This window comes from Urtica dioica, chromosome 4 (genome assembly GCF_054948205.1).
Source record: "Urtica dioica subsp. dioica isolate 48M chromosome 4, U.dioica_male_clone48M_v1_H2, whole genome shotgun sequence".
In the NCBI taxonomy this organism is placed as follows: domain Eukaryota; kingdom Viridiplantae; phylum Streptophyta; class Magnoliopsida; order Rosales; family Urticaceae; genus Urtica; species Urtica dioica.
The window spans coordinates 4,253,008-4,270,967 of NC_142759.1; the positions used below are offsets into that span (position 1 = coordinate 4,253,008).

A 17,960-nucleotide genomic window follows, 5' to 3' on the forward strand; every position below is an offset into this window, starting at 1 on the left:
GTACAATTCGTCCATGCATGCCCAGCTCCAGCGCGTGCGTGTCATTTGCTGGGAGACATTCGCAAGCACGTCGTCCGCGCCCACTGCTCCCATCTCTTCCACCGCCGCTGCCTCGTTGCCTGGCTGCTCTCTCGTAACTCATGCCCTTCTTGCCGCCGTGTCGCCGTGCAATAGTTGATCTTTTCTTTAACTATATATATATCGGAAACTCTTTACAACAAAATACTATATTTATTCCTTCTACTTCTACTCATCATACACATAAAAAAAACTCGCTCACTCTTAATCTATAAGCCACACAAATTAACAGCCATCCTTCCAAAATATCAATATTAAATTTTCTTGACTTTTTAGCATAATTAGTTATTCGTAAAGCTAGATAAGCTATTTGCATAAAAATATCAACATAAAAATTTACTCTGTTTTTCATAAATAATTAAAAATTGTGTGAATATATGATTATGATATTTTATTGAGCTGCACAGAATATTTATGATCGACTTTCAACATAATTTACATTGTAACTTTTTGCTAATACACAAGACACGAGTTTTTGGTAATTTTTTATTTTGACAGTTACAGGTAGGAAAGGGGCTTTGAAACTTAGAATTCAATTATAAAAGCTTGTAAATACAGCATATGATTGTGGCATTTTATTGAGGGTGTACAGAATAATTATGATGGACTTGCAAAAACTAATTATCCTAGCATTTAGCTAATAAGATACAAAACTCGTCTCAATACCCTTTACATAAAAGTGAATCAAATTAAACACAATAAAAGATAAAAATTATGATTATGGTGATCAGTATGATGGGTTTATTTCGCTAGCTAAGACTACTATTACATATTTTTTTTCTAAGGGGATACTTCCAGGAGGACAACAAATAGCAGTAAAGAGACTATCAAAAAGTTCAAGACAAGGTGCGAAAGAATTCAAAAATGAGGTTGCCTTAGTGGCCAAGCTACAACACAAAAACTTAGTGAGGCTCTTAGGGTTTTGCTTGGAAGAAGGGGAAACACTTCTTGTGTATGAATTTGTGCCCAATAGAGGCCTCGACTACATTCTCTTTGGTACACGCCTTCATATAATTATTTGGCATGATGGCATCAAATATATCTTGATCCGTTATTAAATATATTTTTCTATGCAGATTTTGAAAAGCGTAGATTGATGGAATGACATACTCGTTGTAAGATTATAATAGGCATCGCTCGAGGAATCATGTATCTTCATGAAGATTCTCGACTTAGGGTTATACACCGCGACCTTAAAGCGAGTATCGTCTTCTTAGATGAAGATATGGTACCAAAAATATCAGATTTTGGTATGGCTAAAATGGTTAATATCAATGAAGCACAAGGGAACACCAAGAGAACCGTCGGTACTTAGTAAGTAATTTAAATATAGTTAAATCTTTTGTTCTACTTTTTGGGAAAAAAAAATATCTGGATTACCAACGAGTGGTTAAGGATTAAAAAAAAAATTGACATTCAAATGGAATGCAATTAGTGCATTTAAGTTATAGTAGTTAAAAGAGAAAATATCATAGATTTCCTCCGGCTTTGTTAAATACGACCATCTTACCATCGGCTTTAAAGTCGATCACATATGTCACAATTAGTATGTACCCAGAGTACTTAATATTCAAAAATTAACTCTAATGTCATTAGTTTAGCTTAGTTTTTTTGTTTTTATTAGTTCATTAGATTTGATAACGCTTATTTCACTAAGACAAATAGGAATAAGGTATACACATTGTTTTTTCTATGATTAATGTACTTTATGGAAATAATTGAGTCGTTAAATTTTGGAACAGCGGTTACATGGCCCCAGAATACGCTATGGAGGGATTATATTCTGTGAAGCCGGATGTGTTTAGCTTTGGCGTAATTTTGCTTGAAATACTCAGTGGTAAAAAGAACTCTGGATTTCATCTCACGAAATTAGCACCTAGCCTTCTTGTACATGTGAGTTCATAACCTATAATTAAATAGTCAAGTTAGTCAAATGACTCAAATCAATCTTTGGTATTATATTAGTTTTACTTGCATTCCCTTTGACAATATTTACATGAAAAATGTAGGCTTGGCAACTATGGAATGAAGGACGTTGTTTGGATTTAATGGATCCATATCTGAAAGATTCATTTCAACAAAATGAATTCATAAGATATGTCCAAATCGGATTACTTTGCGTTCAAGAAGATGGGTGTGATAGGCCAACCATGTCATCCGTGATTCTTATGCTGACAACAGAAATTATTAGTCTACCAGCACCAGAACAACCAGCTTTCTCTGTCGGAAAACTTGGTAATGATCATCATGTCCGAAAACAGCATAACAATTTCTATTTTTAGTCCTCGGTGAGCTTGGATTGAATAAATCTGCTTTTTTCACTTTTACATCAATATGTTATGCCAAATAATTAGAACTAGAAAAAATTTATTATTTTTAATGTTTCTTCTTTTTTAATTATTATTACATAAGAGTTTAGAATTGGATGAATATTATTGACTATGAGGTGTCTGTTTATAGATACCACTACAAAGATTCAGTAGTCAATAAGCATAAATAACAATAAAACACCAATATTAATAGTGATAGAAATTGAAGAACCTGTACACTAATATGCACCTGATTTTTCTTCGTCTGAGATCATTAGCGTTTTAGGCGATCAGCATAACCTGAAATTAGCATTATGTGATGTTGAATAGGAGCAAATGTTTATCATAAAAGATAGTTTCTAATGACAAATATGTCATTAAATTTAGTGTTCTATGATATGAATATCATCAAATACATTATTCAATAACATACATGTCATTAAATACACACTTTAATGAAATGTTTCAAAAGTGTGTTCATGAAAAGTTTCATAGATCTAAGACGTCCACCAAGTACCTTTCTAAAAATGTGTGGCTTTCAAGTTTAATCCACTATAAACACGCCACAAAATTCCAATAAGAAGGTTTAAGAAAACAACCAACTTTAATAAGAGAAAAAAAAATCATTTGATGATAATTAGGGGAAATATAATTTCACAGACAAATTCCAATAGTACCCATTTAGAAAATCTGTCACCAAGTGCTATCAGAGGAAGGTGTTTTACAGTGCACCAAAAGTGTTGTGTTCACCAAGTGCTATCAGAGCAAGGTGTTATCAGATAATTTCGGTACTTTCAGCAGACTAGTTCTAAACTTCAGTAGAACATAAAATTCAGTTTTAGGCCTCCTCTTTTCTCTTCAGAGTGGATGATAGTCTCTCTTGAGTTTCATACCTGAGTTGAGATTCCAAATTGTGCATCTGTATCCATCAGTTGTGATTCCATAAAAGATCTACGAGGGAAAAGTTTACAAGCGATATCAAATGTTGAAGTTAGCGACTTGAAAGAGCATTTATATTTCATACCATAAACTGGAAACCACCACTTTTCCGTCAAGCGAGAAGCTTCTTTGTCCCTGAAATATTTGCAAGTGTGAAATAAGCACAATGCAAAGAGCTGAATTCCATAAAACAATATATATGTGAATAATACATATCTGACATTCTGATTATAAGCATGCTAAGCAGAGCACAGTGGCTTCATAGAAGGTGTGATGGCATAAAAAAATAAAAGTCCCAATTACAGGATGAAGAAATACGAAGAGGAAGAACGAACTAACCGGACTTGAAGTTTGAGAAAGAAACATGAAAGTGTCGGACTAGCTGTACGACACTAAATCTGTGACACAATCTTGCGCCTTGAATTTTGAAGTCTACCAATATTGTGTACGACGACGGCGACGAGTACTCCGGCGAGCTTACTACCGACCGCCATGCTCTGAATCGGAGACTCGCAGTAGTATTTCAGGCAACATATGCTCTGGAATCATGTTCAATATCAATGATGATTCCCTTCTTCATTCCCACTCATCCTTCTCTTCTTCGTACCTCGGCCCATTTTTAATATCTCAATCAATTAACTCTTCGCTTCGCAGCTTCTTTCTTCTTCTTCTTTTTTTTTTTTTTTTTTTTTTAGGGTACAAGGTTTATATATTAACTAAGAACTAGGAATCCGACTTTGCCTATTTTGATTTCCCGGTCAAATAACGACACTTCTAGGATTTTTGTCATTCTGAAAAAGGGAACCTTCTGAAAAGGATCCAACTTTTTATTATTTATTCAACGGTATTTAAAAGAAAAATAAACACTATTTCGATGAAAAATAACTTCTTTTTTTACTATATATAGTTATTTGAAATAATTTTTCTTGCAAAAGGAACATGTAAAAATGTATGGTTTAAATATATATAATATTTTGAATCTTGGTTTACTCTTGTACTAATGTTAAAATATATTAATGTGTATTAAAAATGAAGTGTATGATTCAAGTATATATAAGAAAAATTTGTTACAATTAGCTAATTTATAAGTTTCTTTTATAATTTTAGCAAATATTATTTTATTATGAAAATAGTCCATAAAAAAAAGTAAATTAACTAAAACTGTTAAATGTAATTTATATCGGTCTAGTGAGTTATTTTTTATAAACTAATGGTCTAATTGTCCTTATGTATAATATACTAGCAACAACTCCAATTATTGAACACATGATTTATTTTTATTTTTTTAGAAAATTATTGAACATATGATAATACTGCTGTTTTGATTCGCTACGTCATAGAAACACTACAAGTCCAACGCGTACGTTCAATATAAAATTATAAATACATTTTCCCACTTCTTCCCTCACTATATCAACCAATCATTCCCTTTACTACTTCTCTCCAAATATTTACTCCATAAACCTCACTATCCTTTCATTAAATAATAATAAATAAAAAGCTAATTATACAGCATTTCCTTTTTTGCACCAACAAACTTTCATAAATATATATAATAACCATCAACCCAAAAAACGTGAGAAAGAGGAGAGAAGAGACGAAGAGGCGGTGACGATGTCAGCCCTGACGTTCCTCCTATCGGAGCACCCGGCGATCGTCAACTTCCGTTGGAGCATCACCCAATCGTACGGCTCCACGTGGACGTTCCTCTTCTCCGCAATCGCCGTCTACGTGGCATCCTCCATCCTCCTCCGCCTCCTCCTCCCCCGCCACGTGTCCGTCCCCCTGGGCCCCCTCCCGGCCCTCCTCAGCCTCGCCCTCGCCCTCCTCTCCGCCACAATCTTCGCCGGAACCCTAATCTCCGCCGCCGCCGAGATCCGCGACACGCGGTGGCTCTGGTCCCACCTCCGGCGAGGCCGCGCCGCCCGGTTAACGCCGGTCGAGTGGCTCCTCTGCTTCCCTCTCGGAACCCGCCCTTCCGGCAGAGTCTTCTTCTGGTCCTACCTCTTCTACCTATCTAGATTCCTCCATATGACCCGAGCCCTCGCCGTCTCCATCTCCGGCGGAGGCCGCCGGAGACTCACGGCGTTCCGCCTGCTCAACCACTCCATCCTCGCCGTCGCCTCTTTCCTTTGGCTTGAGTTCTCGCAGTCGCTGCAGGTAATTAAAGATGGCCTAAGCTAATTAAATTCATAATCTAGGTTAAAAATATCTTAAACCTATTTTTTTAACCGAAAATTTAGATTAACATAAATCGAGGATTAAAATTTGAGTGAAAAAAGTAATTGACTTGTTCTCAATCGGAATTTATCTATTTATTTTGGGGTTAAGCGAGATCGACTATTTTATTAAAGTATTTGATAATTACCATTAGGTCCCGGCGATCCTGGCTGCGACGCTCTCCCACGCGGCGGTGCACGGGTACCGAGTGTGGACGGCGATGGGACTCCCCGCCGGCGAGTTCGGACTGACGTTCGTGGTGGCGTGCCGAGTGGGTTTGCTGGGCTGCCACGTGGCGTGTCACGTGGCGGCGCTGGCTCTGCACGTGGTGAAGGGCGGGTGCAACGGCGTGGGCGGCGCGTGGGTGATAAACTCGGCGCTGAACGCCGTCATACTCTTCCTCTTCTTGAACTTCCACGCCAGAGGTGGCATCAAAACCAGTAGTTGCAGAACTGATAATGATCGCATGAATGAGAGTAATAATAATACCAACAATAAAGATGTGTGATTATTATTATATATTATTATCACGTGTATATTAAACAAACGTAGGTCCGGTAAATCAAATGTAGACGTACGTATGTATGGTTCACAAACGAGAGGCTCTTTTTTTGTTCTTTTCCATCGATTTTGCTTTCAGGTGGGGTTTCGCTTTACGCTAATATTATTATTTTAGAGGACTAGATAGTCATTTTTCATATGTGGGGTTTAATATTTGTGATTTTTGTGTGTGTGTGTGGTATTTTTTTCAATCTTTAACATGACATGAACTTTTAATAAATAGATGGCTTGTCTGATAGTACAGACTTCCCAATGGACGGCAGGTTCTTAAATGACTTCTATAATTTTTTTTTTTTTTTAATATTAAATAACTTTCATTTCTTTGCATATATAGTAGATTTCATAAGGACTGGTCACATACTGCTGAAATTTCCACAGAAATCTATTGCCTGTCTACCAGTTTAACATCTATTCTGCGTTTACTTGCGCACTAAATATTCTGTACATTTTAGGCAAATTAGATTAGCTTGTTTCGTAAATCAGAAATTTAGTGAAGAGTCAAAATGAGTGTGCTTTACTTAAGTCCATACATGGTGGTTTACCGTATTCCACGTTTACTTAGTTATAGCGTTAGGTCCCAAAGAATTGGAACATGCGGACGAATATATTAATATAGAAAGATACGGAATCATGGTATGTAAATGATAGCCTGACAAAGTAGACCATAGAACAATCTGATTGCAGTATTCTTTGCAAGAATATTGGCCAAGTTGAAAGTCTTCAATTACATGCGACCTTATTAGCAGATATTAAGTAATAATATTACGAAGATACCACATATCGTGGCTGTCCATTTCAAGGAGAAACTAAATTTCAAAATGGTCAACTTGTATTTGTTCCCAATTTAGTCATAACAGATTCATTTATTTCTTTGTATGATACTACTGCAACTAAATCTTTATCCATTAATTGAAGAGATTGAAGAGAAAGTTATACATGTTATTATTTCACACTTCCTGTATAAACAGAATAATTATCTAATAATTAAGAAAATAATTCAAACGAAACACAACCACGTGTGTCATATCACATGAAAAATGTGTATGAATTAGGTGATATCTTCAATACTTCAATAATTAGACTATAATTTTAAGGAAAAATTGTATAATATAACCATTTGAAACTTATTTATTAGCAAAATAACCAATGTTTCAACTTTTCAGCAAAACAACCAAGTTTACGTTTTCTAAATTTTTTTGACAGCTAAGATTAAATTTTTTCACGATAATTATAAGTAATTTATCACTTTCAAAAAAATTAATCTTGAGTTCAAAATTTTTTTTGAAACCAACTTACTGCATATTTTGGCTATTTCACTAAATTAAGACAAATCTTGGCTATTTTACAAATTCATAACTTTAAATTTACTATTTAGTTACATCACCCTAATTTTAATTGAAGACAAACATTCAACTATTTGATATAATTTTTTCTTCATAATGGAATTGGGTTGCTCTCATATCACAAAGTCAAATCTTTTTTTTTTTTCCTTTTTACTATTTCTTACATTGTATAACATTTAGGAATAAATTATACGGAAATATTCTTAAAATTTCTAATGAATATGTGTTTTATTTTTAGTGACCCATTAAAATTGAATTGAACTGTGATATTAAGGCAACCTCGTTCTTCGATTTCAACTTAAGATGTGCTTAAGCGTCAAAGTGTCACACCTTGCCAAAAAAAAAAAACATAAGCTAGACTAGACATGTGATTCGATATTCTAAACCATTGGTCTGGTCTAATTTTTTTTTGTTGGTCTTTTAATTCAATCAACCGGCCTAATATGGCGCGGTCCGGTTTTAAAAACTGTATAATAATTAACTTTGAGTTTGATATTAATTGTTAGCATGTTTATATCAAGGCTTATGATAAATTATTTATTTGAGCTATTTTTAATTAAAATTTTTAAAATGAAACGGGAATATAAAATGGATATTTAATTTTAAGGGTTTAACTGCACCCTTTGGTCGAAACCAGATTAGTCCGATTTCATTTTTTTTTTTACTCGGGAAGTGCGTTCCCAATTTTTTCAAATTATCTAATATAGTAATATCCGGTTCGAATTATGTAACATTTAAGATGCCGTACACGGTTTTTATCAATATTAATGGTCAATGACATCTTCTTAATTGCAATTGGGATCCTTGACGGACCATCTTTAAGGGCGATGGTAACAGTTAATTGAGCAAGATAAAGAAACAAAGCATGTGACATTGAAAGCTAATCAACGAGTGATTAATAAATTTACCATGGCTGCAAGATAAACTGAGTACGTCAAAGTGACGAAAAAAAAATATCTGAATTTTCTTAGGGCCATTAAAAAGAAGAAGATAAAAAAAGATAAAAAAAAGAGAATATAATGTATAACAAATAAAAAATATATAAAAAAGAAATAAGTGAATATATAGAGAAATTTCATTTTCTAGACCCAAAAGTTATGGAAATATCTCAATTAGACCTGCTAGTTAAAAAATATCCAAAATTGAACTTTTGTACCAATTTAGGACGAAAATATCATTAATTCAAAATAAACTATCTCTCCATCTCTTTCATTATCACTATCACTTTCTCTCCACACCAAAGAACACCAAATCCGACGTGAGCCCCATTTCGACGCCCAACCACACCAAATCCAAGCTCTCTCAAACTTCCATACCTCAAAATGACAAAAAAAAAGTTAGTTTTTTTTTTTTTTTTTTTTATGGTTTTTTCACGGTTTAATTAGTGTATGAATGATAGGATACAAGATTTGAGTGGTTATTAGTTATTTTAGGTTGATTTGAATGAGATTTGGAGGTGAATTTTTTTTTTTTTTTAAAATCTGGGAATTTCCGATGAAGATCATCGGAATCCATCGGATTCGGTCGGATCCGACCGAATCCGATGGATTCCGATGGTCTTCATCGGAAATTTCCGATTGATTCCGACGGGATCCGATGGATTCCGACACGTTTCGACGAGTTCCGATGGATTCCGACACGTTCCGACGAGTTTCCGACATGTTTGAATTTTTTTTTTATAATAATTTAAGATAAATAGAAAGAGTTTATTTTTATTTTTATTTTTTATTTATGAACAAAATATACTAATAATTAGTTGTTTTTTTTTTCTAATTAATGATTAGTTTTTTTTTAATTATGAACAACATAATTAGTTGTTTTTTTTCTAATTTTTGTAATTAGTTTTTTTAATTATGAACAACATTACTAATAATTATTTGTTTTTTGTAATTAGTTTTTTTAATTATGAACAACATACTAATAATTAGTTTTTTTTTAATTATGAACAACATAATTAGTTGTTTTTTTTCTAATTAATGATTAGTTGTTTTTTTTATTATGAACAATATACTAATAAGTAGAGAATGAATTTTGTTTAATAGTGTTATATGGGCTTTTAAGGGTATTTTTGTCCAAAATTGATACAAAAGTCTAATTTTGAATATTTTTTAATTAACAGGTCTAATTGAGATATTTCCATAACTTTTAGATCTAAAAAATGAAATTTCTCGATATATATCCTAATATAGCTGGCAAGCTGGCACTAAAATTTATGGCCAAGTTGCGGATCTATTTATGTATCTTGCTCTGTGACTAAACACTTACAGGCCTTCAACGATACACTCCCATTTCCAAAGCACTTTGAAACGCTTAATTTCCTAACTCCAAAAACTTTTATTTTGAATTCAATGCATAATAAGATAAAACAAAACATGACAACATCACATAAATTAAAATCCTTGATCTCAATGTGTGTTGATCCCTTGCTCTCGGGCAGTGAATAAAAGATAAATTTACGTATGTTATGGCGCTACTGTCATGGATATTTTGTATGTATATTATTTCAATTCTTATTATTATTATTTTTGTCGAATTTTGATTCCCTTAATGTAATAGATGGTTTTGGGAACGGCCAATATTGATATATGGATAATCTGTTTAATTAAGTTATTTTTTATAATCAGTTTAAGTAAGTTATCTAATTTATTTTTTTGAGAAATTAAGAACAAAAACTATATTAATATAATCGAGTGACCAGTTTAGCTTTTAATCGGATATTACATAATTGCTATTTTTTTTAATATTCTATTCACAAACTATATAACAAACAACATACAGTATATATTACCTAATCAATTATAATATACATTTAAATACGAATTACAAGGGATATTTTCAAGCTTCAACGTGAAGACTTTTAAATACTGGCTTCTCAAAAGAATCAATTAGTCTAGTTCGTCAATTCTCTTCAAAAGTTGTTTTCAATTCTCCTTCACCTGTAAAACAAGAAAATTAGTTATGGGATATATACGGGGGAGACAAAACTGTTTTCCATAAAAAAAAATAAATTAATAATAATAAATGAGAGTTTGAGATATTAAGTTTAATAACAAGATGGCTGAGGATATCTTCATTATATATTCTGGTGTTTGGTATTTGAAGCCTATTGAGAATAGCCCAAACGTAGTGCCTGATATTCTCGGCCAAGAGGCCCATGATTGAATCCTATTGAGAATAGCCCAAACGTAGTGCCTGATATTCAAGATCAATATTCCAAATCCACACACTAATTTTCGAAATTTACTTGGTTATTGATAATGTAAACAGTTTACGATGTAAAAATAATTTGAGAAAATGTTAATATTTTAGGCAAATGTAAACATTTTATGATGTAAAAATATTAGAGATCAAAAAATTTAAAGGAATATTAGAGATAAAAAAATTTAAAGTGTATTTTCTAATAAATTTTATTCAAAATAAAACAAATTATAAATTTTAAAAGGAATATATAAATTTGAAACACATAAAATATATACAATAACAGATGAGGAGTTGCGTGATAATCTTAAAATTGAAAATTGGTTTTAGAGGAAATCTCTTCGTTTCATTTTGCCCAAGATTGTAATTTTGTTCGTGGTTTATAAATATTATTTTATTTTCCATCAAAAAGAATATATATTTTATTTTCTCCTTTAATCATTTTTCATGTAGGCGCGTGCACATGCGCGAGCGGAAGGCATGTACGTGCCCGTGTATTTATAAGGAAATTTGTTTTTTTTATTATTATCTTTTCTAAGGACCAAATATAATTTTGTTAGCATCTATGAGAGAAACAAATTATGATAGTAATTATGTTTTTTTAACATTTTTACTAGTAATTGTACACTTATATATCTACAACTGTTGTTAATTGTAGATTTGTAAGTCTACAATTATATACTTTCATGTCTACCGTTACTAGTAAAAGTGTCCAAAAATAAAATTGTTATTATTTTGGTCCAAATTATCGAAATTGCTACTAATTGAGGCCATTTTCCAATGAGGTAACATTGAAGAAGATTTGTGACTAATTGACAATGTGTTAGAGCTCCATTAAAATTTTAGCCCATATTTTACCTAATTTAAAAATCTAGAAAAATAATTTTTTTTTTTCAGTACAACATAATAGTCCTTTCAAGTTTAGTCTACAACAAAATAGTCAAAGTTTCCTTATATAAGTAGCCAATAATTTTCAAGCCCGGATCCAAATGGGCCTAAGGTCTTATTTTTTAGGCTCGGCACCGGACCGACCCTCTAATAAAAGGGTTAAACTCGGGTCCAGACCTCTCTTGGGCTTGAAAAATAACGGCCGACCTGGATCGGTCCTTATTTTTGACACTTTTATTTTAAGGATCTATTAGGTATATAACCACTTAATATCGTATATTTTGCAATATATCTCATCCTTTGTAATTTTTTGCAATATATTTTGCATTATCTATCTACTACTGTAGGCCTTTTGAAAAAGCCGAATAAAAGCTTAAATTTTAATTGTAATTAAATTCATTTTTGTCGAGTTGTCATGTACTAGCATGTTGGTCTGATGTATTTATAGATAATTAAGAAAGCTCCGCGTAATTTTAAATAAACAAATAAATATATAAGCTTTGGTGCTTAGTCATAACTCATAAACATAAGGTAGATAGATTATGCTAGGGACAAAATATAAGATTGTGAAATTTAAAATTGAAAGTACAAAGAACACGAAAAATAACTAATATCTTATAAATGCAATGAAATTGAAAGAACAAATCAAAGAACACAAAAGGAAAGAAAAGAAAAGTGAGACAAACTAAAAACAAAGACCTCAAATCATTACAAAGTTGTAATTTCATTGACGAATTACGTATGTTTCAAAGATGTGTGAATTCTTAGACGAAGAAATGTAGATTTTGGTAAGATGTTTTTACCAAAAGGTAAATCGAAATAATCAGAAGTAGGATATAACATTATACATGATTTTATTCAATGTATTGAAAATTGAAACAATAACATATAGAAGGTATAACAGTCTAGTTTAATATCTTATTTTTCAATATATTTGAAACGTAAACATAAACAATTAACCTAAGGTGTCTATTTTGTCGACTAAGGATATAAGGATTGAGGTTTATCATTAGTTTATTACAATAAGCGGGTGTATCATTTTAGTATTGACAGATGTCAGAGGTTTATATTGTCTTGTAATTTATGTTAATCCAATCAAGATGTACCAGTTCACAAAAATCACCTGTAGAATAAAATAAAAATGGCGTTTGGCTATTTTTATGCGCTACTCTTCTATAAACAAGCAAAGAACGAATTTTATTTTCATTTTCGTGGCTTGCGTTATTAAAATACAGATATACATTATCCCTTTCCTAATCTTCAATAAAACAAAGATTTATCGCCAACATTTTTAAACTAGAAAAATAGAGTCCACATATTATCCCTTCCTTAATTTAATCAAACTAGTGGACGGAGAAACGCGGCTGAGGTTATTGAATTTTTCCTATGCTTAAATATTAATATTAGTACTAAGGAATCTGAATAACTGTTACGGAAATCAATATATATATATATATATATATATATATATATATATCAATATATATATATATATATATATATCAATATATATATACATTCTTAATCGGGTAGACAAAAATTATTTTTTATGATTATTTGTGATCTATTTTTTATATTTAGTTTTTAATTAAGAATTTTGCTTTCAAGATTCATTGTAAATTTTAGCTTTTATGTATATATATTATCGTATAGACGTCTATTATTAAAAAAAAATATATATATATATTATATACTTAGACGAACCCGAAAAAAATTATTAAGGGGATTAAATATAACTTTGTAATGTGATTTCTAATATAACCTAGTTGGTAATTACACACTACTTCAAAGTAAAAATTGGGAGTTCAATTTTCACAAGCAAAGTTACCTTAATATATATATATATATATATATATATATATATATATATATATATATTTGTAACATTGTTGATTGATTAACTATTTTAATTATTTAATGAAATAAATTGATTATAAAATTATTAATAAGATTATAAGCCAAAAAAATATGGAAGTAATTATTTTGTTAAATAAGTCAGGAAATTTGAAATTAGAATATATAATCCTTTTTTTTTATAATAAGTTATACGGAGAATTATTATTTAAAGTAAATCAGGAAGGTTAAAGCTCCTCGAAGTGCACCTGATTAAAAAAAATATCACATACATGCATTTAGGCAAACATTTTTACATGAAATAATGACGTCCTAGTTTCCTGGAGATTTCTTCTCTATCTGTGCTTTGGAATTTGGGCAAAGACAAACCATGTGATATTTGGTTAATATTGGAATTTGAACACTGATGTGTCATAGTTTCGAATCCAATTATTTAAGTGAAAAATAATAGACTTGGCAAACAGAGCTGTCAAATTAGTTGAAGTTTTGCTGGCGTGAGCATGATATATGATACCACCATTTGTATTTATTTATTTTTTTGGATTTTGTTTTTCATTGATAACGTAAAAAGAATAAATTACAATAGAATTAAATTAAACTAAAAAAAATCGTAACTCCTTAAAAATATAAATCACTAACTTATCATCTAATATTACAATAATAACAATGGCTTAGCAATTTTTTTTAGGTATCACGCACCACCATCTATAACAAAATAATATCATGAGAGATTTTGTCCGATCAGAAATTCACCCACAAAAACAAATAAATCATATCTCAAAATAAGATTTATATTTAAAATGTATATATAAAAAAAATACACTAATCAAAGTTTCAATAGTACAAAAATCACATCAATATCTAAATTATTGCATAAAAATAAAAAGAATAATCTATTAGAGACATAAACGCTAATATATATGATATAGACAAACTCAATTGCATCGATGAAGATAACATAGGCTTCGTTCTTTTACTTCGTTGGGATGTCACTTCACTTTAACTTTACATTAATATGATATTATCCGTTTTTCATTTAAGTTCGTACGATTTTGTTTTTTAGCACTTTCTCAGAAGACCTGATATTAATAGAGTTGGTGGAACACTTATTGTTTTTATCTATTCTTTCGATGCGGGACTTGGATTGCTATCTCAATTGATAATAATAACACTAACGTTCAAATGATGAAAAAGCTAAAATCTCCGAACAACGACCAACTCAATTTTTGGATTATATATGTATGAATTATCAACACCTTTTTAAATTAGTCCGTGAACCAGAAGAAAAGAAATCCCATTTCCTCTTAGATTATTTAACATCTCTCAAATCACGATTGCCACGCTACACTATATATGAAGGAATATAATATTTCGTTTCTCTATTATTTGCGTGGTAAATGTCAATGTGTGATATTGAGTTTCTGAGATCAAATACGATATTGCGTAAGAGATTCGTGCAAACTTACGTGGAGTGGAGATCATCCCGATTGTATGATTATGAAAATTAAAATTTATGTTTATTGATACAGTTCTTAAATTGTGATGGCTTAATTCAGAATATAGGACAATTGTGGATACAATATCATGATAAAAATTATTCCAGACAGAGCATCATTAAATAGTGTGATTCGCGCTATTGGCGAGTTATATACATACGTGGTACACACTCTAAAGATATTTGATTTATCATGTGATTTCATTTCAAGGTTTATTTTTAAATTTGTGGTATTTTCAATCTTGTGATTATGATATTTGAAATTTAGATATGATTTGTTATATAATTTTAATATTATAATAATTAAGTGATAATTCTAATATATATATAGGGGGTGTTGAGACCCCAAAAAATTCATCGTCTCGCTCGTGAGTACAAGTAGTAAATAATCAAACTAAAGTAAAGCAATAATATAGTTCTTTTAGTGTTGAGTTGCACAATGAAAACTATACACGAGAAAAACTTATTTGTTACACCTAAACCTAGTAACTTCAGATAATAGAATATCTTCAACCTTTTCAAAGACAAAACGAGAATTGACAGAGAACAACATATGAAGTATAACACTCCAACTTTACTCATTATAATTTATAAAACAATGAAATATAAAATATAAGAAAATGTATGACATCCCAAGTTCTATCGATACTCTAGTAAGTCCATGGTTCGATTAACAAAAATATATCTTAGAAAATAGTTCAAGAAAATAAAGTTTGATCTTTTATATTCAATCTAAAGGCACTCGATTCTGCGAACAAGCATCCAGAAAGTCAATCTAATCTACATAGAGAGAATGTATGTACCTGAAAATCGTATCTTATATATTTATTAAAGAGTAATGAAACGCTAGCTAGGTTGATGATTTCAGCTCCTAACTTGATAAACGTAACTGATACATTGAATTATATCAATTTTAAAAACAAAACTGATACACATTACATGACTGGAACACATGAGCTGACCTGACACTCTTTATAGATCAGTGCCTACGCGGCGTTGACTTATACAACAAATTTTTTTTTTTTTTTGCATATCATAAACCAATATACATTATTTATTAATTTCAGTTAAAAAATGGATAAATGTTATGCGTGTCATATTTATCCCTATCATCATCTCTTATCGATCTTGTTAGCGGCTATGCCTACTACTAAGATAACGTTTAATTTCGATTTATTGACCACGTTGTCTTTAGAATCTCAGTTGCCTTAATTTACTTCATCAATCTTTTACCCTTTTTTTTATTTTCCCCTACGACTTAAAATCATAATGTTTGATGATTTTTGGTCCGTTTTATTCGTGAACTCCCAATTACTACTTGATGTCTAAACTTTGTAGGAAAACGAGCAATTTCTTATTTTATTGTTAGCGCTGACAGATATTTTTGAACCACGCCCATTAATCCATGAAGGATATAAAATATTAATTCAAAATTATAAAAATTTACTTATCAATATATGCAGTTATTTTGTAAAGTCTTGATTTAATTTCAAAATTTTGTTGCTTTGAGATTAACAGAATAATTATAATAATAATTGGTATGTAGCTAATATATGGTCGGTATTAAAGGCATAGGCAAGTGGAGACGAGGGAGACCAATTCTCCTGAACTTTAAAAATGTGTATTTTTATCTCTATTTTAATTTTTATTTATATTTTTAGGTCAAAGTTATATAATTTTTTCGAATTTTTTCTTACACAACCTTGAATTTTTATTTTTATTTTTTTAATGCTTATATTTTAATCAAAACGTCTTTCTGAATTCAATTTATAGCCCTGCCACTCTATTGTCTATTGTAGCATACAACTCGATGATAATTAGACCAACTCCACCCGAACGTCATTCCCACTGAATGGCGTAAGGGTGGAGTCCACCCGTATTGTATATCCCACGCCAAAATGGCGTGGGTTTTTAATTGATGTTAATGTTGTGCCAAATATGGCGCAACACTATTCACTACACTAATTTTTTTTATAGTCCATGTAAAGTTTATAATTTATATATTTGCACTGATTTATAAAATTATATCATATTTATCCTTAAATTATTCATATTTTGAATTTATTTTCACATACAACATTGACATTTATAATTTGGGAAAAATTAAAATGACATTAATATTAATACTGAAACGAAATAACATTACATCGACATCGAAATGCAAAAAAAAAAGACATTAAAAAAAACACAATACAACAAAATAAAATTACAATACATAAACTAATACTCGGGAAGATTAGCGTCGGATGTGTAATTGTATTTTTTATTTTATTTTATTTTATGTTATTAAATAATGAATAAGTGGTATAATCGGAAGATATTAAATAAATATAAATGTATGAAAAATAAATAAGAGAAAGTTGAATATAAAATTAATATTTTAGGTGTAAAAAATAGAGTTCGGTTGGAGATGAGGTAGTGTTTGATGTGACATGTACTGTAAAATAGAATAGAAAATAGTGTAATCGGATGGAGTTGGCCTTAGTTAAAAAAACGCCGAGTGGATACTCGATGAGAGCTGGCAAAAAATTAAGGTTAGTCAAATCATGAAATGTTACCATCAATTATACGAAGAAAACTAGTCAAAGTCACGTACTTGATGGTCACCCAAATATAACTGAAGATTGTGGGTATAATCATCCGACGAACCAGGCAAATCAACTTCTATATAGAAATAATTAATTACTTATGATATCGATTCTTTAACTTTAATTCAAATAATTTGTCTTAATCAAATTAATTCTAAGAACGTCGTGCATTCATGACACCTCTGAATCACAATCACTAAAAAAAAAAAAATCACTCATTAGAAATCCCACTTATTATACAATACCCCGATTTAAGTTTTTCACTAACACATATTCATCTATGTTTTGTGATAAATTGGTACCCATTTGTTAAGCATTTATTGTTCGCGATGAGTGAATTTTTCACTAAGCAGCTATGATAATTTTTTATGCATTAGTAATAATTATTATGTATGTATCTAGCTAGTCATTACTTATTAATACTGCATAAAAAGAGTAATACGAGGGTCATTGCTATGCACTCCCACGCTTAAATGAGAAGAAATGT

The 17,960-nt window shown here is 30.8% G+C and overlaps 1 protein-coding gene and 1 pseudogene across 1 annotated transcript; both read left to right on the forward strand.

Annotated features, from left to right (window-relative positions):
• Positions 1-1,820: 1,820 nt before the first annotated feature.
• Positions 1,821-2,360, forward strand: LOC149399484 (cysteine-rich receptor-like protein kinase 10 pseudogene; annotated as a pseudogene).
• Positions 2,361-4,673: 2,313 nt separating this feature from the next.
• LOC149399485 (fatty acid elongase 3-like) lies at positions 4,674-6,246 on the forward strand. The gene is made up of 2 exons (XM_089612443.1): positions 4,674-5,486; positions 5,701-6,246. Exons 1-2 carry the CDS (start codon positions 4,941-4,943, stop codon positions 6,052-6,054), a joined length of 900 nt encoding a protein of 299 aa, XP_089468569.1. The 5' UTR covers positions 4,674-4,940; the 3' UTR covers positions 6,055-6,246.
• Positions 6,247-17,960: the final 11,714 nt, after the last annotated feature.

Bases quoted from the DNA above. Each gene is read 5' to 3' on its own strand.
- LOC149399485 (XM_089612443.1), top strand. From the start codon at position 4,941: ATGTCAGCCCTGACGTTCCTCCTATCGGAGCACCCGGCGATCGTCAAC. The intron at 5,487-5,700 runs GTAATTAAAGAT...AATTACCATTAG, and splicing joins AGTTCTCGCAGTCGCTGCAG to GTCCCGGCGATCCTGGCTGC.